The 22,769-nt window shown below is 47.7% G+C and overlaps 1 protein-coding gene across 2 annotated transcripts in view; it reads left to right on the top strand.

Moving 5' to 3' along the window:
* Nucleotides 1-22,769, top strand: part of ANGEL2 (angel homolog 2) — a 680,936-nt gene that overhangs the window by 519,789 nt on the left and 138,378 nt on the right. For both annotated transcript variants that reach the window (XM_069608547.1, XM_069608546.1), the window contains exon 5: nt 7,785-8,203. In XM_069608547.1, coding sequence (XP_069464648.1) covers nt 7,785-8,203 — 419 coding nt within the window. The remainder of the gene's footprint in view (nt 1-7,784; nt 8,204-22,769) is intronic.

Raw genomic sequence — 22,769 nt, 5'->3', positions numbered from 1 at the left:
GATACGCTGTCCCTCGAGGGTCTCCGTCGAGAGCCGACATCACCGGACGTTATATGTAGGGCGCACGACGTCCGTATCCTCAGTTCCGTTTTTTCCGCGAACGTTTTTGCTTCGGAATCGGCACGCCTCGGTTCTTCTTCTGTTGAGTCAGTTCTAACTTGGATATATTGCGAATATGTATTAGTCGTCTTCTACCCCGAGGTCAGGCTTCAAGAAATGTTGGCACTGCGGTTCCAAAATGTCCCTGACGGACCCGCACGTCATCTGCCTCTGGTGCCTCGGTGAGAGCCATGCCACCGATGACTGCGATGAATGCCAGTCCTTGACGTCGAAGGCCTTGCGGGAGCGGAAGAAGTTGTCTGTAAGTAGGCTTTCCAAACCCCTTAAGTCGAAATCCGCTGGCCTTTTGACTGACAATTCGAGGGGCGACTCTCAGCGTCAGTCCAGGGGATGGGGGTCTCAGTCCCGGAGTGGGTCCCGCCATTCCTCTGCCTCTTCTAGGCACTCTCGGAAGAGCCTTCCCCGTCCGAGGACTCCGCCAGATGGTGGGTAGCTTGTCCCAACAAGCATTCATCGCCGGCGGAATGGGATGCATTCCGCAAGGAGATGATGGTGATTTTCGAATCGCAGGGCACCGTTCCGTCCGCCCCTTCGAGAGAAGCCAGCCGGGAACGAGCTAGGGCCACCACTCTCATGCCTTCGGTCGCATGATCATCGGGAGCCGTTGAGGTCCCAATCGGACAAGGTTGATCGCCATAGCTATGCCAGGTCCCGGTCCTCGACGTCCTCGAGACCGTCTGAGCCTGTGAGGCCTTCTAAGAAGGCATAGACGCCGTCGGCGCCATGTCAGTCGAGGGACTCTTTCGAGGCTCTGGCTCCGAGGAAGTCGTCGACGCCATCGGCACCGAGGCCGTCGAAGGACACGCTCGGGGCTCCGGCCTAGAAGCCGTTTTCGAAGACGTCGACACCGATTCCATCGGCACCCTCGATGCCTTTTGGGGAGGATTTACCGGATATGCCCCGGAGGGCCATGGAACCTCAGAGGAAGGCCCTTAGTAAATCAGTGAAGCCTGTGTTTGAGCCTTTTTCTGTACCCTCGTCCAGGGATTTGTTCCAGCCTTTGGATTACATCTCAGAGGTGGAAGAAGGGTCAGATGAGGAGGGGGTTGTGCCTTCTGAGGTTCCTGATGACCTGTTGTCTGGTCACAGCCAGATGGAAGACCTGCGTCAGTCCTTACATGACGCCAGTGGTCTAGACACCTCTCCGGAGGTTCAGTTTGGCAGGCCTGAACCGGGTACACATGCTGAGTCCTCATACAGGTGTCTCGTGTCGAGGGTTACTGAGTACTTGGGGTGGTCTGCTCCACCTGTGGATTTTCTGCAGGATGTCCTGACAGATATATTGGACCAAGGTCCACCCACTGACACAGTGCTGCCATTTCATATGGCCTTACAAAGGACAGCAGCGGCGGCTTCGACTGCTCCGGAGAGTCTCCCGGTAGTGAATAAGTCGCTACAGAAAAAATACCGTCCAGCCAGTGGCGACCCCTGCTACTTGTCTACGCACCCCACTCCGGAGAGTTTGGTGCTGCAGGCGGTTACGGCTCCAGCAAGTTAGGCTGCGTACCCTACCATCCCTCCGGATAGGGAAGACGAGCGCTTTGATGGTTGGGCGAAGAAAGTATTTTCGTCTGGGCGTATGGCTTTAAAGGCAGCCAACTCCGTTTGTGCCTTGGCAAGATGCACAATTCCACAGAGTGGAAGTGAATCTTTGGCGGCTGAACATATTCCCGAAGGGGAGGAACGGGATGGTTTTCTGGCCCTCGTGCAGGATGGCAAGGATACCCTGTGTGAAACCGTTCAGTCGGGTCTGGACATAGCAGACTGTGTCAGCTGGTCCATGGCGGCGAGCACCATGATGCGCAGGTTTGCGTAGTTGCGGAAGTCGGGGTTTGCTCCTGATGTACAGTCCTGGCTTCTCAACATGTCCTTTGATGGTTTCAATCTTTTTGGCAGCAAGGCTGACGAGAGCCTTGAGTGGTGGCAGACCTCCAAAGCTGCAGCAAAGTCATTGATCGCTGCAGTACGTCAACCTCCGCCTTTTCGTCCTAGGTGACAGCAATGGAGGGGGGGTTCCTTTCGATACTACTCTTCCTTTGGTAGATCGAGGGGAGCATCCAGTCAAAGGGGGCCCACGTAGGAGTACCAGAGGTGGAAAACAAGGTACTCGAGGTGCCAAAGCCGCTCTGGCAGTTGCCTCTTTGCCCTCAGGCAATGCCACAGCCGCTTCAGCTCAGTCATGAGGCCATGTCCCATGGTTCGCCGGTTGGGGGAAGGCTGGCGCGCATCTTGTAGAATGGCGTGCCATTACTTCAGATGTGTGGGTTCTGGAGATCATAGCCCACGGCTACGGTCTTCCTTTCTGGCAGAGGCCTCACGACAATCCACCGGGGAAGCTCTCTTTGACAAGTCCGGATCCGCTCCTTGCACAGGAAATCAAATCCCTGCTGGAGAAAGGCGCCATAGAACTGGTGTCTGTAGCCGAGAGGAACAAGGGATGGTATTCCCCATATTTTTTTATCCCGAAAAAAGACTGGGGATTGAGACCCATCATGGACTTGGTTTGAACAAACTTCTCAGGAAGGACAAGTTCAAGATGGTTACTCTCTCTCAAGTCCTCCAGGCCCTTCAACTTCAGGACTGGTTGGTGTCTCTCGACCTCAAGGTTGCTTACTTTCAGGTGCCGATCCATCCCAAGTACAGGAAGTACCTGAGGTTCGCGGTTGGCGACTTGCATTTTCAGTTTCGGATCCGTTCGGATTGACCTCCACCCCGAGGGTCTTCACCAAGATGATGGTGGTGATGGCGGCGTATCTCAGGAAAGGGGGGGATTCAAGTCTTCCTCTACCTGGACGATTGATTGATCAGGGCGAGCTTTCCCGAGCAAGTCATGGATCATCTGTCCATCACCTGCCACTTCCTTCACAAGCTGGGCTTTGCCCTCTTCTTAAAGAAGTCCCACTTGACACCTACCCAGCTGCTCAAGTACATCGGAGCAGTGCTCGACAAATCCTTGGGGCAGTGTTTGCTTCGAACTTGGCCCCTCTTGTCTTCACAAAGTTGAACGGAGTGGCAGGCCTTCGCTGCCTGGAGGTCCATCATATATGAGCTTATTTGGATGACTTGCTTGCCAGGGCGGGGGTCACCCAAAGGGGTGGTGCACTCCTGCCAGTGTGGCGGATATCTTTCATTAGCTGGGGTTTTCCCTCAACCGGAGGAAATCTGTTATGCATGTCTCAAGAGCTGGTCTTCCTAGGGGTGTGTTGGAACACTACCGTTCAGCAGGAGTTCCCAATGCCTGAAAGGCTTGTCCCCCCACAAGGCGGTGAGACAATTTCTAGCCAACTTGACCACCTCGGCATGGTGGCTCCAGCACATTCTGTGCCTGATGGCCTCCTGCATGCTCACTGTACAGCACACTCGCTACAAGATGAGGTGCCTCCACCTGGTAGCCAATTGGGATCAGGAGACGGACATTCCACAACGATGGTTTACCTGAACAAGCAGGGTGGACCCTGTTCCACTCCCCCCCCCCGATCCCCTCCCACCCCCTGCGCATCACCACCTCTGCATGGCGATGGAGGTGGTTTTGATCTGGGAATGGGCCCTGGCAGAGAGGATTTGAATTTTGCCAGTTAAACACACTCTGGGTTAAACACCTTGCTGCCCCTGTTCCAGCATCGGGGGTTTGCGGACCTGGATTTGTTTGCATCTCCCCGGAATGTCAAGTGCCCCCAATTTGCTTCATGGTCAGATCAGGGTTGGGGGTCACTGGGAGACAGCTTACAGATCTGTTGGCACGGCCGCAAGTGTTATGCGTTCGCGCCCACCCCTCTGCTCCAACAAACCCTACACAAGTTGTGGGACTCAGTGGGTTGGAGCCCCATCCTGGTTGCCTCCCACTGGCCTTCGAGACCCTGGTTTTCAGATCTGCCGCAGTTGGCCTCCCAGGGTCCCATCCATCTTCCAATACCCAGTAGGGGCTTCCTAACTCAGCAGGGCAGAGCAGTGGAACCTCCGGACCCAGCCAAACTAGCCCTGGTTCCTGATCGGCTGAGGCTTCAGCATGCCCAGTTTTCAGATGACCACTGGGACATCATTCAGCAGGCCAGGAGGCCCTTGACTTGGTCGCAGTATAAGAGCTAGGTTCTGCCATTGGGCTAGCGGCAATGGTCTGGACCTTGTCCTCTGGATGACATACTGGCCTTTTCAGCAAACCTGGCTCGTTCTGGAGTTCAGGTAGATACTTGCTGCTCGTATTTGGCGGGCATTGGACCTTCCAAGAATTCGCCTGAGCATGCGTTGTCGGCTGGCAGTCCGGTGTTTAAGGCCCACCTTAAAGTGGCTGTCTAGCCTTTTTCCTCTGGTGCATAGGGCGCATCTGGTCTGGGACCTCAATGTGGTTTTCGCACCTTTGCAATGCAAGCCTTTCGAGCCGATGGCCTCTGTGGACATCCGCTTGGTGACGCTAAAGACTGTTTTATTGGTGGCTTTCACCTCTGTGCGCAGTTAGTGAGCTGCAGGTGCTTTCTTCGTGCAAGCCCTTCACATTTCACAAAGACAAGGGCGAGTGTGCACTCGCCCAAACTTCTTGCCCAATGTGGTCTGTCCATTCCATCTGAATCAAGAGATCTGCCTGCCAGTACTCTTCCCAAACCTGCAGTCGGAGGCACAGGTGGCCCTACATTCCTTGGACCTCAAGAGTATTTTCAAGTTTTATCTCTCTAGGACAAAATCCTTCAGGAAGTCTGAGGCATGGTTAGTTTCTTTTTGCATCTCCTCCCCCCGGCTCTCAGGCTCCCAAGACTTCCATCACCCGTTGGATGCTTCAGGCCATTTCGTACACGGCCATGGGCAAACCTGTTCCTGAGGGGATTCATGCAGTCAGGGCTAAGGCCAAGGCTGTCGCATTTCAGAGACCTGCTTCTTGGGATGTCAGCAGCAAGGCAGCGTCTTGGGCCACTCTGTTGGCCTTCTGTAAGCACTACTGGCTGGACATCAACAATGTTTTTAACACCCATCGGACACATAGGTCTAAAATGCTTCATTTTTAAAAGGAGGTTATTTGCTGATGCAATAGCCCATAACGTTTTAGACACACATTGTTCAGTCCCTACATCAATCCTTGTCTGTGTCAGCAGCTGCATAAAGCGCAGCAAATCTACTAGACATTTAGGGGTCATTATTTAACTTATTCTACGTAGCGATTATCTGCATAAGTTATTTCCAAACATTCGTTAGCATCCTGCTGGGGATCAGTTTTGTTTCTGTAGCACCATCTGTCGAAGTTTTGTTTTAAGCATGCCTCAGCCACTATAGCCGTAAACCCCTGGTTGTCCAAATAGCACGGAAGCGAGTCTGTGTCCCTATCTGTCTCCATTAGCGGGATACATTCCTTACACAGACTGTATCCCCCGGGCTTTCAATTCATTTTGAACAGCAAGCACAATGAATAATAATGATTTTGGGCCTTATTATGGGTCTGGTGGTAACCCTACTGGTGCTACCGCCGGGCCCGTAATAATTTAGCGCCTCCTGATTTCCGGCGGCCTGGCAAGTCAGGTGCCGGTAAATTGTCCTACTGGACTCTATAGGAGTGGGGGACACGGAAGCATCGGCACCATTGCCAGCGGTGCCGGTGCATCCATCAAATGTTTGCCTACCGTGACCGCTGTGCCTGACCGGGTCAGACCGGTCGGGCACAGCAGCCACGGCAGGCAAACCCTTAGTTTTCCAGTCTGTAAACAAGGGTGCCAGTGAGCTTACCGGCACCCTTGTTTCCGGACCGGCAAACTTAGAAAGAGGCCCATTGTCTTTAACGCTATTGGTCTCCATTAGCGAAACAGTCCTTAAATAGGCTATTATCAGGATACACTGGGTTTTCAAGTTGGTTGAACAGCAAACACAATAAATACTGATCGTCTCTGCTACAGCTTTGCGCCCCTCACCCCCGTACAGAGCACCATGTTTTTCATCAGGTTCCCGGGGGTGCCGGATTAGTCTCTGACGTCATCACCGCCTGCAAAACCCTAGATTCACAGTGCCTGTCGGAGTTCACATTGGCCTCGGGTGGTTGCTCAAAAACCACATCATCGTCGTCGCAGAACTCTTTGGGGTTTATAGTCTGCCATTATAACCTGAGCATCTTCTGTCCCATCAAACACCCTAAGACAATCAGAAATAGGACTATTGTCATAACTCCCGGGGCTTCCAGGGGGTGTTTTCTCCTTGTTGTAATCGTAGCCGTTAATAATGGTCTTTTCGGAATAGCCCCTGTGAAGCAGAAAGGGCGCCCTTTTTTTCCCGAGCCTACCACAACAGCTATATATCCGGGTTGAAGGCCTCACCCCACACGCCATCGTAGCCTTAGCGCCATACCTTTAGATCAAAATGTATATCAAACATTCTCAGGATTCTTTATATAAAATTTATTTTAAAAATATTGGGATTTTTATCAAATGTATGCCAACTTTATTTGAAAATATAAAATGTACATAAAGTTTATATAGAAATTATTGGTGTTCAATAAATTGCTATCAAACTTTGTGGTGTCTTTTGATATAAAATGTAAATCCGCTTCCTATCACGTAGGGCGTACCCGCTATGCAACGTCATCACCGCGTCACACTGCAAAACACTAGATTCACAGTTGCCCGGTGCTCTCTTCGCTGGAGATACAAAGGGGATCTCTCTACCACTTGTATGCGCGTGCAAAATTTTGTGTAGATTTGGTGCATGTATGTAAATTGGTGTTGGTGTGCGTGTGTCTGATTGTGGTTTATGACTGCCTGGGTACATGCGCGTGATGTGAATGTAATGAATAGATTCTGTGTGCATGTGTTTGGATGGTGGGGAGGGGATGGTAAGCAGTGGATGACCGGGTTCTCCTGATTGACACCACTGCTTGAATCATGAAAGTACTTCACAGTGAGCATACTAGCAAAGTCCAGTTTGTGGCTTCATGAAAGTGATGATTTGCAGTGACCACTGCTGCCATAAAAAGAGTGTGAATGCAACTTCATGAAGTGATTGATGCTGTGACCAGACTGTCTGCCACACCTTAATGTCCCCTCCTGTGATGTCGCTGCCAAACAGCCCTTTCCCTCCCTCAGGCAGTCTCAAATGTGGCTCCCCGGGCTGGGGGGTGGAGGGGTGTTGTATGTGCTCTTGACACCTCATCAGTGCATCATTTGTGTCGTCTTTCGTCCTTCACCTATTGGCCCTTTCTCGCTTCGCTGGCCTCTCTTCGGTGCCTACTGCTAGTTTTCACTTTAGTTTCTTAAGTAAGGTGTATAGAGCCTGCCATTCCCTGAATCTCCTCTCGATCACCCACTACATACCCTCTCAACGCTCCTGAAACTCTTCTGACTTCTTCTGCACTTTTTCTCCTCAACTTCTCCTTTGGAACAGATTCCGCATTTCTCTTCAGTCTGCAGCCTTCCATTTTTGTCTTTTGATTTCCTGTAAGATAACACTTAACTGTACACTCCAAACCATAATTGCGTTGATGCATGTGCTTGAAGTGCAGTGACCAAGCATCAGTCCATTACTATGTTTTGTTTTGTAATGCTATCCGACTATTAAGTACTTTGGGCGAAAGCTCTTTATAAATCTAGTGAGATCGAATGAAGATATTTTGGGGCCTTTCTAGAATGCAAACATGTTCATGCTTACTGTACTAGTTGTCTTTGTTATTTAATTGATCACCTGAATGTTTTTTGCAGGTTATCACTGCGAGTACAAGATGCGTACTGGAAATAAATCTGATGGCTGTGCCATTTGCTTTAAAGCATCCAAATTCGACCTTGTGTCCGCAAACCCTGTGGAGTTCTACCGTAGTCATATCCCACTTTTGGACAGAGACAACGTCGGACTCGTACTGCTACTGCGGCCGAAATTGCAGCCTGACACTCCCACGATCTGTGTTGCCAACACACACCTGTTGTATAATCCAAGAAGAGGGGACATTAAACTGACCCAGCTCGCAATTCTGCTGGCAGAGATTGCAGGCGTGGCCCTCCAGGAAAACGGCCACTTCTGCCCCATTATCCTTTGCGGTGACTTCAACTCCGTACCCGGTTCTCCCTTGCACAGCTTCATTAAAGAAGGAAAGCTCAATTATGCGGGTCTTACCATCGGAAAGGTAGTGTTTCTCTATGGAAATAAAAAAATGAATCCTAGAAGTAAAGTATTTAAAAATTATCTGCATTCACTGTAAAAAAGGTAACTGTTGGAACCTACTGTCATTACTTCGTAGGAATAATTCCTACTTGGTAAAGCACCTGTCACTTGTGTAGAGTTCGTTTCTTCGAGCAAAATATGATCTTTATAGAACTACAAACATTAGTGAGATTGGTTGCACTCTTGGAAAATGATTTGTCGCCACTTGTAAAAACGGAAAATCCATTGTTACTTGCTGAAACAAGACGCTGTTGACTGGCAATATTAGGGCCTCTAGCAGGCGAAGTAAATATCAAGTTGGGGGCTTTAATTTCAAATTTCAAGGCCAAAGTCATTTCGAGAGCTGTAGGATTGGCTCACTTTAACACAATTGAATGCAAGTACCAGTCTGCAATGGTTTGTAGATGGAAAGCCCGGGTTCACTTGGAGTGGTATCCAATGTCTTAAGCTTTTGTGGCTAGCAATGCATGTGTTCCCTGAAATAGTGTCTGAAGAATGTGCCTTAGTTTCTTGGGATTTATTGTTTGGTAGCAGAGAATACCGATTACTTTTGTATTTCGTGGGTAGATTTGCCTTTACAGTTTAATTCGTGTAAAACTACACACGTGCTGCAGAGCTATAGAGAGACTTTTTAAGTAAAGCCAATCTGTTTTATTTTACACTCAAGCCACGGGTTCATGGCACTTGCTAAATATCATACCCAAGTAGCAGATGATTCTTAAGGCCATCTGTGATAATATCCTGATTGTGATAGATGGTTCAAGGATTTGTATTAACCGTACCCCGTTTTGACTTTGAGTCTGCAGAGAAATGTGTCTCTCTGATTGGCCCCTCAACATCTGTAGGCTCCCTCCACCCTAACCCAGGCTTCCCTGTCTTTCACGGTTAGTGTGTACTCTGCAGATCGGTAATCCATAGTGTCCATTCTAAACCCTCTATCACGGGAGCCCTTATCTGTTGTCTTCCATTACTTCCTTCTCTAGTTTTCCCCACACACAGGCGATACACAATGTTCAAAATGATGGCTGTGCTAAACCTAAAAGTTGAATGAGGTTATACTTTGTGACGTAACAATTGTTTTTATTCAACCATTTGTTTTTAAAGCTGCCATAGCTGGCTAATAATTCATTGACAACCCATAATACACACAGGCTAATACAAAAAATTATCTAAAACATCGCAGTGCACATACACATATAAAATCTCATACTGCAATGTGCAAAAAGTGCTAATATCCACCACCACAGTCCTCTAATTGAGGCTAAATAGTAAAGGAGTTATTCACACGCCACTAGTAGGCATGGGTCAATAATATTGTACACCCTAAACTGCAACACCTACACATAAGTATCCTAATTGATTTGGAACAACCATAATCAATTGAAGCAACCACAGTGTCTCTTCCTATGCTTTTCCTCTCCCTGATTTTGTCTCCTTACTCTACCCCCCTTTCCCTCTTATTCCCTCCACTCCTCTGCCACCTTCTCTGTGCACCACCTACTCCCTCCGTTCTTCACTCCCTCCTCACTTTCCATCTTTCCTCTCGCCTCTTTCTTCCTCTGATCTTCTAACTCATCCCCTTTATATTTCGGTAGTAGTGATGTCTTTCAGGACCAATTCATCAAATTGTTTTTTTGGGGATTTTAAAGATTGTTGAAATTAATCTGTACATATAATTAACAAGTTGAATTGTATTTGTGCACCCCTTTTACTTTCCTTTTGTTTTCATTTTTTTTTTTTTTATTTGAAGATTTAAAGATTGAAAGTATGTCAAAATAGTAGCATGTTAAAATAACGTTTTGGTGAATTGACTCGTGAAGGTTTCTTGGGAAGTGGGCAGATCACTGCCTTTTTCCAGGAATCGGGTCCACCCTAAAATCAAGGGAAGGAGTTAAAACATTAGATGGCTCTATTAAATAGAGGGAATATCTCTTTAGCCTCCTTGGGTGAAGTGCTTCTACTGCCTTAAATTTGATTAAAGCAATTCAGGATGAGAGCAGAGTTAGAACTTTCCAAACCATTTACATCTGGAAGGGAGTTGGTAGTAAGTGAAGTGTGTATCAGATCATCACAATTTTTTTATCTGCAAAAAGCTCCTTGAGGGTATTTGGGGTGGAGTAATATCTGTTTACAAAGTATACCCGATTTGCCGTCGATCACCTGCCTATTGCCCTGAAGACGAATCTTAAGTTGTTGGGTCGTAGGACTGTTGATTTACTTTTGAGATGCAATGTTATAAAGGGTCTAGTTCTTTTGGAAATTATGTTTGCCGATCTTTTTTTATCATTGGCCTTGAAAGAGAACTTGGACTATGATTATCATAGTGCAGTCACTTAATGAGGTAATAATAATGGGCTCTGAAACTTGGAAGTAATGGAGTACATTTTTTCCTTAGCTACTTAATTTGACACCTGGTGCGTTTTTCTCCATCGTAGGTGGTCATCTCCAAACTGCGTTTTTTTTCCCCCCACGGCAGATCCTATTCCTACTAATTGGAACCCAATTTAAGTTTTTTCCCCTTCAAATCTAGGCCTTCTGATGCCAGTTGTGATCAAAGATTAACACATTTAAGTGCTCAGTTGATTTTAGGCACCTGTGTATGTTCTTTTCTCGCCTTCAATTTATGCTAATGAAATTTGCATTTTATAAAGTTCTTAAATGTAAGCGCTTTGAAAAATAAGTGTCAATACAATAAAATTCAAGTTTCAAACCATAAGACATAAATAAGCTTTGGGCAGGAGAAAAGCAGATTTAAGTCATAAACGGACTACAGATGGGGAATTAGAAGATGGAGTAAGGGAGAGCATTCCAGTGTTTCAGTCCAGAAGGGCACAAGAGCAATAGCAAGATTGGGTGCAGGGCTGTTTGGGCACGGTAAGCAAATAGCAAGTTTGTGATTGAAGAGAACTACAGTGAGTAAAATGAAATGAGCAGCAATGTGCAGGGGAAAGCTAGACCGTGGAGGGACTTGCACACCAGGCAAACAAATTGAGAGGTGGGATTCAAAGAAGAGCCTGGAGGGGATGTAAGAACATGAGGAAAGGCGAAGTGCCACGTACTGCAAAATCATAGAGTGAAGAGTGGAACGTTGATAGGCTGGGAGGCCAATGAGGAAGATTGGGGCATGATCAAATGCAGAAATGACAACTTTAGTAACGGAAGGGAAAATTGGAAATGGTCAGTGTGCATCCATTGTTAAATTTCTGAGTTGGAAAAGGATACAGAGGATTGGTGCAAAAATGAAAGGAAATCCCATATTTAGAGATGACTGATGACAGTGAGTTGGGGAGAAAACAGGAGCGGGGACCGAGAGTTTCGGGGAACACATAACGAAAGAGGACCGGGTCCCATCTCAAGAGACCAAAATACGAGCGATCTGAAAGAGAAGAGAGCAATTGTAGAATGCTCGAAATCCCCAAATGTATTTATTGGATCTTTATTATGCACCTATACACAGTGTGTTTCGAGGCACAACAAGACAAGAGGGTGGGGGGGACAGGGAGGACGACAAAAAACGATCCTACTAGGCCTTGTGATATTCAGATCATGCAAGTGCAGTAAGAGAAGTGCAAGGGGGATGGGTGGGCAGTCAGGGCGGAAGGGCCCCTGAAAGAGAGTGCCAGGAGAGACCAGATGGACAGCCAGGGAAAGCAGAGCGTGCAGGGGGAAGGAAGGTTCACAAGCTAAGTGCAATATAAGGGGATTGAAGGGCTACAATGGTGCCTGGACTTGGGGGACGGTAGTGCTGGTGCCCTGGAAAACACTGAAGGAACCAGGCAGGCGGGGACATTAGCAGGGGAGGGCAGTGGAAGAAGAGAAAAGGAAGGTCTTGAGAAACTTCTGGAACTTAAGGCGATCCGGCTCAAGTCTGAAAGGGGCGGGAGGCCATTCCAGAGCGAGGCACCTGCGGAAGAGCGAGATCTACCTTCCCACTCTCTGCTTGGAAAAGCGTCTGATCTGCAGAGTTAGAGCTAGACAACGGTAGGGCTCTAGCAGGGAGGTAGTTGGGGAGAGCGAGTTGGATGTAGCAGGATTCCGGGCCCCAGAAAGCCTTTTGGAGGATGTAGAGGGTCTTAGACGTGATCCTTGCAGCAACCGGGAGCCAGTTGAGACATTCTAGGGCTGGAGAGATGTGGTCTCTGGGCATGAGGCCAAGGCTAAGTCTTGCTGTTCTGTTCTCAATTAGTTGAGGGGAGGAGTTAGGCAGATTGAGGACGAAGCATAGAGAGGACCAGAGTTCTGGAGACATTGAGTTTCTAGGGGAAGGTGAGGAAAGGGAGAATGCCTCTAAGGAGGTGCGGCTGAAAGTGGGCCTTCTTTGTAAGGTCTGTGATGTGAGGAGAGAAGGAGAGACCGAAGTAGAATATGAACAGGTTGACTCTACAGATATTTTGGACAGGGGACTGCCTAAGGACCCAGTCCTTCCCTTCCGTACAGCAGTGAGCAATAGGGTTTGAGAGAACTGGAAAAATCCAGGTACCATCCCTGCGGTTCACGAAGAATTCACTGAAAAATACCGACCCTCGTCCATGGATCGATTCTTTCGAAACATCAGAGTCCACAAAGCCATGTTGTGCAAACAGCTACTGCTGCATCTAAGGGAGTTAGCCTATCCCATTGTCCCTCAGGACAGGGAGGATAAAGGGCTCAATTCAATGGGCAAGAAAGTACTCCTACGTCCTGTCCCCTTTCCTCCCTATTACATGGGCGTCCCTCGCTAGGGACGGGAAACTGAACCTTTTTCACCAGAAAAAAAATCTTCTTTCCCTTTTAAATTTAGAGGTGTTGCCCTGGGAGCATGTGCGCCCCTGACTCCACCCAGCGGCGCCGCTCCTCAGTCCTCTTTTTGGCATAGACTGGAGCAGACCGCTTTCGACAGCACTCCTGGGTTTGGCTTCAGCCTTGTAATTCCAGCGCTCTTCCCCCGGATACTGTCTTTAGTCTTTTGTCTTTTGGTCTTTAATCGGGTACTCAGTCCTCTGGCGCCACTCTCCTCCCCGGTTCATGTCAACGTCATCTGGCTTCAGCAGGTGTCGAGCCTTCAAGTGGCTATTCCCTACATCCGCCCCCCACGCTCTTTGCCTCCGCTGCCTTGATCACGGCTGGGAGGGTTTACCGCATGTGACGCGCTTACACTGCTCACTCTAGTCTTTGTCTGAGTCCAAACTGCATATCAACATTTTGGAGCTGAGGGCAATCAAACTAGCGCAGTTGACCTTCCTTCCCTCTGTACAAGGAAATAGTGTCCTTATAATGACGGACAACACAATGGTCATGCATTACCTCAACGGGAGGTGGTGTGGGGTCACTATCTGTGCAGAGGGGCAATGCAGCTCTGGTTTTGGGCACTGCAAGAAGGAATTTCTCTGTCTGCAGTTCATCTACTTCAAGGTTCCTATAGTAATTCAATTTCTTAAAGGATGGACCAACATCTTCCCACCGGTACCTTTTATTGTTCCGGTCTGGGATCTCAAACTAGTTGTAAGCTTCCTGATGGGTTCTCCATCATTTGAAAGATCACCATGTGATGTAATTTCCCCATTTTCCATGTTAGACCACAATAAATGTATTTTGAAAAAATCAATATATGTTTCCATTCAATATATTTGGTAACATGCCATTTGATGTCGGTTTCCAGATTGTCCAAATTCATAAAAATAGACAAACTATTCAGTGTACCTGTATTCCAAAAGGGCACTATCTGTGTCCTACGTAATATCACTGCGCTCATCCTCCATTCACTCTAGTCACTGTGGTGTATTGGAGCAATCTGTTTGGCAAATGCAAATAACCCAGATGTATTTATTGCTGCTCGTCGCATCACTGCGTGTTATTACATAACTACCTAACTCGCCTCGCACATCTCTCCCCCTGGCTTACCTTGATCACTCCATATTCCGTGATGAATCTTACCACGAAGAACTGGCGTCTATCGTAGATGCTGGTTTTCTAACTTGTTGCTTTCCGTTGCTAAGCAACCTGCGCATGTGCTGATTGTACATGGAAAGTTACTTTCACTTTTCTTCCCAATTGCAAGTACCCTGCCGTAATGCTGTTGTGCTCGTGAAACTTCAGGTGTATGTGACACGTACATTGTGTACCATGTCATTGTAAATGTTTCTATGACCACGTACTGTTACCCCACTAGTCACATGCGTGCATATTGTTTGCTATTCTGCTTGTGTATTTAAATGCACAATGGAATACATATTCCACTTAATATTTGGTAATCGTTATAACCTACTTCACACTTTTAATCAATAGAAATTAGCATACGAGTGTTCGAACACTTCTGGTGTCCTGTAAAAGTCTGCTTTACTGTGAAGGGTGTGTTGTAGCAGGAGCTCCAGCTACTGCCTTGTGTCCTGCTGGGACAGTACATGTCCTCACGGGAAGGCACCCACACAGTTTGAGTAAACAATATTCAAATCAATCTCTCTAAAAACAAAGATATTGGGATTCTTCATCTACAAGTGTATGACTTTCACAGAAAGCACACATATTTTGTCTCCTCATTGATCCCGCCTGGTTTTAACGAGTCTAATCTGTCAATCCAGTAGGTCTCTTGGTTAAGCCTTCTAGTCAGGTCTACATATTTGTCTCTCGGTCTTACCACTTCTAGGACCTGGATCCTAATCTGGTTTATGTTGTGTTTCTTCATTTCCCAATGTCTTGCCACTGTGGAGTTCTTGTTATTAGTGCGAATACACGATCTATGTTCGCTCCAACGGATCCTCCCTGACCTTGTTGATTGACTAACGTAATAAATACTGCAGGGGCATTTAATAGCATATGTTATATAGGTTGTATTGCACGTTGCGAAGCTCCTTAATCGGATCTTTTCTCCTGTCTGGGGGTTATTGGTTGTATCCCCCTTGTTGTCCTTCAAATGTGCTTGTGATAGAACATGTTCTTTCTCGAATTTATGCATGAAACAGTTTGTAAGTCGGGGCCTTTGTGGCTCCCATCGTTGTCCCAGATGTCTGGAGAAGAAAGGTATTCCTGTATTGGAAATATGAGTTTCAAACTGTTTCATGCTTAAATTCGAGAAAGAACCTGTTCTATCACAAGCACATTTGAAGGACAACATAGTATTGTCGACAAGGTATATAGATGACATATTTGGTATATGCACAGGAACATCCGAGACATTACAACAGTTCTTTATATATCTCAATACAATAGATCCACAGATGCAGTTCACCCATGAGAGTTCTACTACAAATATTCATTTTCTAGATGTGGCTATACATGTTAAAGAAGGGAGATACGAGACTAACATCTATCGTAAGGAAACAGATCGCAATAAACTCATACGTCGGCTCAGTTTCCATCAGCCAAGCCTACTTGGGAATCTACCATACAGCCAAATGATGCGAGTGAAAAGAATTGTAAATGATCCAGTGATATGCAACAAAGAGATTGTGATCATGGGCAGAAAGGTGGAAGCCAGAGGATACAAACAAGAAGAAATCACAGCAGCAAAAGATCGCTTATCACTGACAATTGGAACACAAACAAAAGAAAAAGCTCAGAAATCAAATACCCCTATGGTTTTTGTGTCATGTTATTCGTTACAAAGCAGTCGCATAAAAGCGACCCTACTGAAAAACTCGCAGATATTAAGAAATGACACGAGTGGAACATTTATTCAAAGATAATCCTATTTTTGCATAAAAGGAGCATAAGACTAGTGAAAACAAGACCACTGGCCCAACCACCCGTAACAGAGAATGGGAACTTACCCATGCCTACATTGTAGTAACTGCAACTTCATCACCAAGGGTGCTATAATCAATCACCCCCGGAGAGGAGAAAAGATCTGATTAAGGAGCTTCGCAACGTGCAATACAACCAATATAATATATGCTATCAAATGCCCCTGCAGTATTTATTATGTTGGTCAATCAACAAGGTCAGGGATGATCCGTTGGAACGAACATAGATTGTGTATTCGCACTAATAACAAGAACTCTGCAGTTGGCAAGACATTGGGAAATGAAGAAACCCAATATAAACCAGATTAGGATCCAGGTCCTAGAAGTGGTAAGACCGAGAGACAAATATGAGTACCTGACCAGAAGGCTTAACCAACAAGAGACCTACTGGATTGACAGATTCGACTCGTAAAAACCAGGCGGGATCAATGAGGAGACGAACTATGTGTGCTTTCTGTGAAAGTCATACACTTGAAGATGAAGAATCCCAATATCTTTATTTTTAGAGAGATTGATTTGAATATTGTTTGAGTAAATTGTGTGGGTGTCTTCCTGTGAGGACATGTACTGTCCCAGCAGGACCCAAGGCAGTAGCTGGAGCTCCTGCCACAACGCACCCTTCACAGTAAAGCAGACTTTTACAGGACACCAGAAGTGTTCGAACACTCGTATGCTAATTTCTATTGATTAAAAGTGTGAAGTATGTTATAGCGATTTCCTAATATTAAGTGGAAGAGGTATTCCATTGTGCATTTAAACACAGAAGCAGAATAGCGAACAATATACATGCATATGTGACTAATGGGGGAACAGTACGTGGTCATAGAAACATTTACAACGACATGGTACACAATGTACGTGTCATGTACACCTGAAGTTTCATGGGCACAACAGCGTTACGGCAGGGTACTCGCAATTGGGAAGAAAGTGAACGTAACTTTCCATGTACAACCGGCGCATGCGCAGGTTACTTAGCAACAGAAAGCAACAAGTTAGAAAACCAGCGTCTACTATAGACGCCGGTTCTTCGTGGCGAGATGCATCACGGAATATGGAATGTGGAAGGTAAGCCAGGGGGATAGATGTGCGAGGCGAGTTAGGTAGTTATGTAATAACATGCAGTGATGCGACGAGCGGCAATAAATACATCTGGGTTATTTTCATTTGCCTAACGGATTGCTCCAATACACCACAGTGACTAGAGTGAATGGAGGATGAGCTCAGTGATATCACGTAGGACACAGATAGTGCCCTTTTGGAATACAGGTACACGGAATACACACTATGAATGAAGCAAAATTCAAATTACATATGGTCATGTTACTGAATGAATGGACTCATTAGTATTTATCTTTATTTGGTTGTTTGTCTATTTTCATAAATTTGGACAATCTGGAAACCGACATCAAATGGTATGTTACCAAATATATTGAATGGAAACTTATTGATTTTTTTCAAAATACATTTATTGTGGTCTAACATGGAAAATAGGGGAATTACATCACATGGTGATCTTTCTTTTGGGATGAAAGCTATAAATTGTTGGATTGATAATGCCAAATATTTACTATTATTTGATTGATATAATGTGATAAACATGTAGTGCTTAGGAGCCCTGAAGACGGACATAGTCCGAAATGAATTGGCAAAGAAATCGGTTGGCACTATGAAACTAAGGAGCGCCTATGCCTTATAAATAAAGTGGAAGACAAGAATCTTCATGATTTTATATAAACTGTGAATTCAATTTCCTATTTGATGTGAACACTACTGAAGATATTCAGAATTTGAGCAACTCCAACCAGGAGAGCTGGGAGTGAGCACACCTAGGATCAGATTAAGTTCTGATTCTTCTTTTTTGTTTGGATCTCGTAACCTTGTGCCAAGTTCTCAAGGTGTGCCCCAATGAAGTAATATTGTACTACATTTAAAATACACAGCAGTGCCCACCCTTCATGTACAATTCGTATTATCCATCATTTGAACCATTACATTCTTGTCCACTTAGGATGTTGTCTTTAAAAATTGTTTTTTTAACAGCCATTAAGCTTCAGGCCATGTTTTTAAAACCTCCATTCAGTCTTTCATAAGGACAAGGTAGAGGGTTCGTCCCTCTTTTCTGCCAAAACTAGTGTCAATTTCATCTGACACAGATTCTTTATCAGCCTTCCATCTTCCTCATCCATCTATAGAGGAAAGATTCCACAGACTTGACCCTAGAAGAGCCTTGAGCTTTTATATCAACAGGGTTTCTAAGGCAAGAGTAGACCAACTATTTGTTGGATATGCGGGCCACAGAATGGTACAAGCAGTCACTAAACAAATGCTATCTCGGTGGATCATACTTTGTATATCAGAATGTTACAACTTGTCTTGGAAAGAGGTTCCTGAAGGTCTAAGGGCCTACTCGACCAGAGTTTTAGCCACTTCAGCCCTCCAGAGAGGAGTACCGCTACAAGACATCTACAATGCTGCCACTTGGTGTTCTGTGCATACATTTGCAAAATACTACTGTTGAGATCCCCTTTTGGCCAGAAATCCAGATTTGGAAAGGCTGTGTTACACAGCATAAACCAAAATTAAATAAAAATAAACTCTTCTATCTCACCTCTTGCAATACACTGCTAGGGGAGAATATCTAAGTTTGAGGAATGCCTGGGAAGGCACAATCCATTCGAAGTACAAATGACTTACCCCTTGTAATCTTCTTTCGACTGTATGTTCCTACCACATATTCCTCATCGCCCGCCCATCCTTCCCCTCTGTCAAGGAGTTATTTCCGTGGTTTACTCCCTCTCGGTTAACGCTCAACTATTCTCATCTTCGAGACTGCTGTGCTGGTGAGAGGAAAAACATGTTCGACGGGATTGGTTCCTCCGACTTATTCCATATCTGTGACAGGTAATCACCACAGCTGTGCTGCTTCTGAAAATTTCCTGCGTCGATTACATCAATACGCTGTCCTCGAGAGCCTCCATCAAGCCGACGTCACCGGATGTTATAAAAAGTACGCACGACGCCCGTAGCCTGAGTTCTGTTTTTTTCGCGAACGTGTTCGCTTCGGAGATCTCGGCGCGCCTCGGTTCTTCTGAGTTGTTCTATCAGTTCTTCGAACCCGTTTGTTTAGATTTCCAGTGATGTCTTAGTCTTCTTTTACCCCGCGGCTGGGTTTCAAGAAGTGTCGGGACTGTGGTTCCAAGATGTCGCTGACGGACCTGCACAACGCCTGCCTCTGGTACCTCAGTGAGGACCATGCCACGGACGATTGTGACGATTGCCAGTCGTTAACCTTGAAGGCCTTAAGGTAGCGTAAGAAGAAACTTTCTGTCGGTAAGGTGTCCAAGCCCCGCAAGTCGAAATCCACTGGGCTTTCGACCGACTATTCGAGGGGTGACTTGCCGCATTGTCGCCATATGTCCAGGGGGTCTCGGTCCCGGAGTGGTTCCCGCCATTCCTCTGCCTCTTCAAGGCACTCCCGGAAGCGCCGTCACCGGTCGCCTTCCCCGTCCTCCTCTGAGGACTCCGCCCATCGGCGGGTTGCTTGACCCAACAAGCATTCCTCTCCTGCGGAATGGGACTCATTTTGTAAGGAGATGTTGGCTATTTTTCAGTCGCAGGGCTCTGTTCCGTCCGCTGCTTTGAAAGACGCTGGCAGGGAACGTGCTAGAGCCACCATTTGCACGCCTGTGGGTTTGAGCGGTCATTGTGATCACCAGGAACCTTCGAGGTCCCAGTCGGATAAGGTGGATCACTCTAGCCATGCCCGCTCCAGGTCCCAGTCCTCGACGCCATCGAGACCGTCTGAGTCTGTGAGGTCTTAGAAGAAGACGTCGGTGTCAAGGGACTCTCTCTCGAGGCACCACCTTCCAGGACGCCATTGACGCCTTCGGCACCGAGGCAGTCGATGGACCCGCTCGGGGCACCACCCTCTAGGCCTGTGTCTAAGCCATCGGCTCGCCGCCAATTCCGTCGACGCGTTTCGAGGAGGATTTATCGGAGGTGCCCCGTAGACCGGTGGAAACTTCGAGGAAGGCTTTGGCCAATTTCAAACGCGTGCCTTTTTCTGTGCCCTCATCCAGGGATTTATTCCAGCCTCTTGATTATATTTCTGAGGTGGATGAAGGGTCTGATGAAGGTCTGGTTCCTGATGACCTATTATTGGATCATAGCCAGTTGGAAAACCTGCGTCAGTCTTTGCACGATGCCAGTGGTCTGGACACCTCCCCGGAGGTTGAGTTTGGCAGGCCAGAGCCGGGTACGCATGCTGAATCCTCGTACCGGCGCCTCATGTCGAGGGTGACTGAGTACTTGGGGTGGTCTGTGCCACCATAGGATTTTGAGTTTGGAGGTGCAGACAGCTACGGCCCCAGCAAAACAGGCATCGTACCCTACCATCCCTCCCGATAGGGACGACAAGCATTTTGATGGCTGGGCGAAGAAATTGTTTTCTTCAGGGTGTATGGCTTTACAGGCAGCCAACTCCGTGTGTACCTTAGCATGTTAAACTCATACTCTGTGGAATTCTCTTTGGCGGCTGAACATATTCCCGAAGGGGAGGAACAGGATGGCTTTCTTGCTCTTGTTCAGGATGGCAAGAATGCCATGCTGGACATGGCAGATTTTGTCGTAATGCGCAGATTTGCGTGGTTGCGGAAGTCGGGGTTTGCTCCTGATGTGCAAGCCCGTCTTCTGAATATGCCCTTTGATGGTTAACATCTTTTTGGCAGCAAGGCTGAGGAGAGAGCCTTGAGAGGTTGCATACCTCCAAAGCTGCAGCGAAGTCTTTGAGCGCTGCAGTTCGCCAACCTCCGCCTTTTCGTCCTAGGGGACAGCAATGGGGGGGAGGTTCCTTTCGTTATTACTCATCCTTTGGTAAAGCGAAAGGAGCTGCTAGTCAAAGGGGCCACCGTAGGAGTGCCAGAGGTGGAAAACAATGTACTCGAGGGGCCAAGGCCGCCCGGGCAGTTGCCTCTTTACCCTCAGGCAATGCCGCAGCCGCTTCAGCTCAGTCATGAGGCCATGTCCCATGGTTCGCCGGTTGGGGGAAGGCTGGCGCAGAGGCCTCACAACAATCTGCCAGGGAATGTCTCTTTGAAGAGTCCGGATCCGCTCCTTGCGCAGGAATTCAAATCCCTGCTGGAGAAAGGCGCCATAGAACTGGTGCCTGTAGCGGAGAGGAACAAGGGATGGTATTCCCCTTATTTTTTGATTTCGAAGAAAGACTGGGGATTGAGACCCATCATGGACTTGCGCGGTTTGAACAAGCTCCTCAGGAAGAACAAGTTCAAGATGGTTACTCTTTCTGAAGTCCTCCAGGCCCTTCAACTTCAGGACTGGTTGGTGTCTCTCGACCTCAAGGACGCTTATTTTCATGTGCTGATTCATCCCAAGCACAAGAATTACCTGAAGTTCGTGGTTGGCGACTCGCATTTTCAGTTTTGGGTCCTGCCGTTCGGATTGACCTCCGCCCTGAGGGTCTTCACCAAGCTCATGTTAGTGGTGGCAGCGTATCTCAGGAAAGGGGGGGATTCATGTGTACCCCTACCTGGATGATTGGTTTATCAGGGCACGCTCTCCCGAGCAAGTCCTGGATCATCTGTCGGTCACCTGCCACTCCGTTCACAGGCTGGGCTTCTCCCTCAACGTAAATAAGCCCCATTGGATGCCAACACAGCAGCTCCAGTACATCAGAGTAGTGCTCGACACATCTCTGGGGCTGTGTTCGCCTCCCCAGGTGAGGGCTCATCACATTCTGCAGATGGTGCACAAGTTTCATCATGCCCAGTATCTCCCGGTGTTCGAGTTCTTGAGGTTGCTCGGCCTCATGGCATCCTGCATTCTTCTGGTGCCAGAGGGAAGGCTGCGGATGAGATCTCTGCAGTGGGCTCTCAAGATGCAGTGGTCACAGTCCTCCGGCAGGATGTCGGATTCTGTTCAGGTGCCGCCCTCGGTCGCCCAGGACCTTCTGTTGTGGGCTGTCGAAGGCAATCTGATGAAGGGGGCTCCATTTTGGCTATCCTGGCCGGAGGTGACGATCGTGACGGACGCATCCCTCACGGGATGGGGAGCTCATGCCAACGAGTTGACAGCGGTCGTTGGTCTCCGTCGGAGTCCAGACTCAATATCAATCTGTTGGAGCTGATGGCTGGCAGGCTTGCCCTGAAGGCTTTTCTGCCGACTGTGAGAGGGAAGAATGTCCTGATTCTGGAGGACAACACAGTGGCCATGCACTACCTCAACAAAAAGTGGGGGGCGAGGGTCACTTCCTCTTGCAGAGAGTCGATGCACCTCTGGTTCTGGGCCATCCAGCTGGAAATTTCGATCTCGGCAGTTCATCTGGCCGGAGACGAAAACGAGACGGCGGACGCTCTGAGCAGGCAGAGCGCGATCTCTCACGAGTGGGAGCTGGCTCAGGCGATTCTCTTGGAGATCTTCGCCCTTTGGGGGACCCCACAAGTGGATCTCTTCGCCACCAGTGTCAACCGGAAGTGCGAAAGGTTCTGCTCGCAGGAATTTCCTCCAAGAGGAGCCTTAGGGGACGTGTTCGTGGTGGAGTGGTCCTTCCCACTGCTGTACGTGTTTCCTCCAGTCCCCATCATTCTGCAAGTGCTGCGGAGGTTATGGAGGTTTGGTTCCCGGATGATCCTCATTGCTCTGGCATGGCCCCGGAGAACGTAGTACCCGGACCGTCTCGACTTGTCCATCTGCCCTCCATGCCGTCTTCCCTACCGAGACGATCTGCTCTCACGGAAGAGGGGTCAGGTTCTCCATCCAGATGTCAGATCTCTAAACCTTCACGCTTGGCTTCTG

This window comes from Ambystoma mexicanum, chromosome 4q, assembly GCF_040938575.1.
Source record: "Ambystoma mexicanum isolate Mex_15411 chromosome 4q, UKY_AmexF1_1, whole genome shotgun sequence".
In the NCBI taxonomy this organism is placed as follows: Eukaryota; Metazoa; Chordata; class Amphibia; order Caudata; family Ambystomatidae; genus Ambystoma; species Ambystoma mexicanum.
This window is presented reverse-complemented; position numbering and strand designations above follow the sequence as displayed.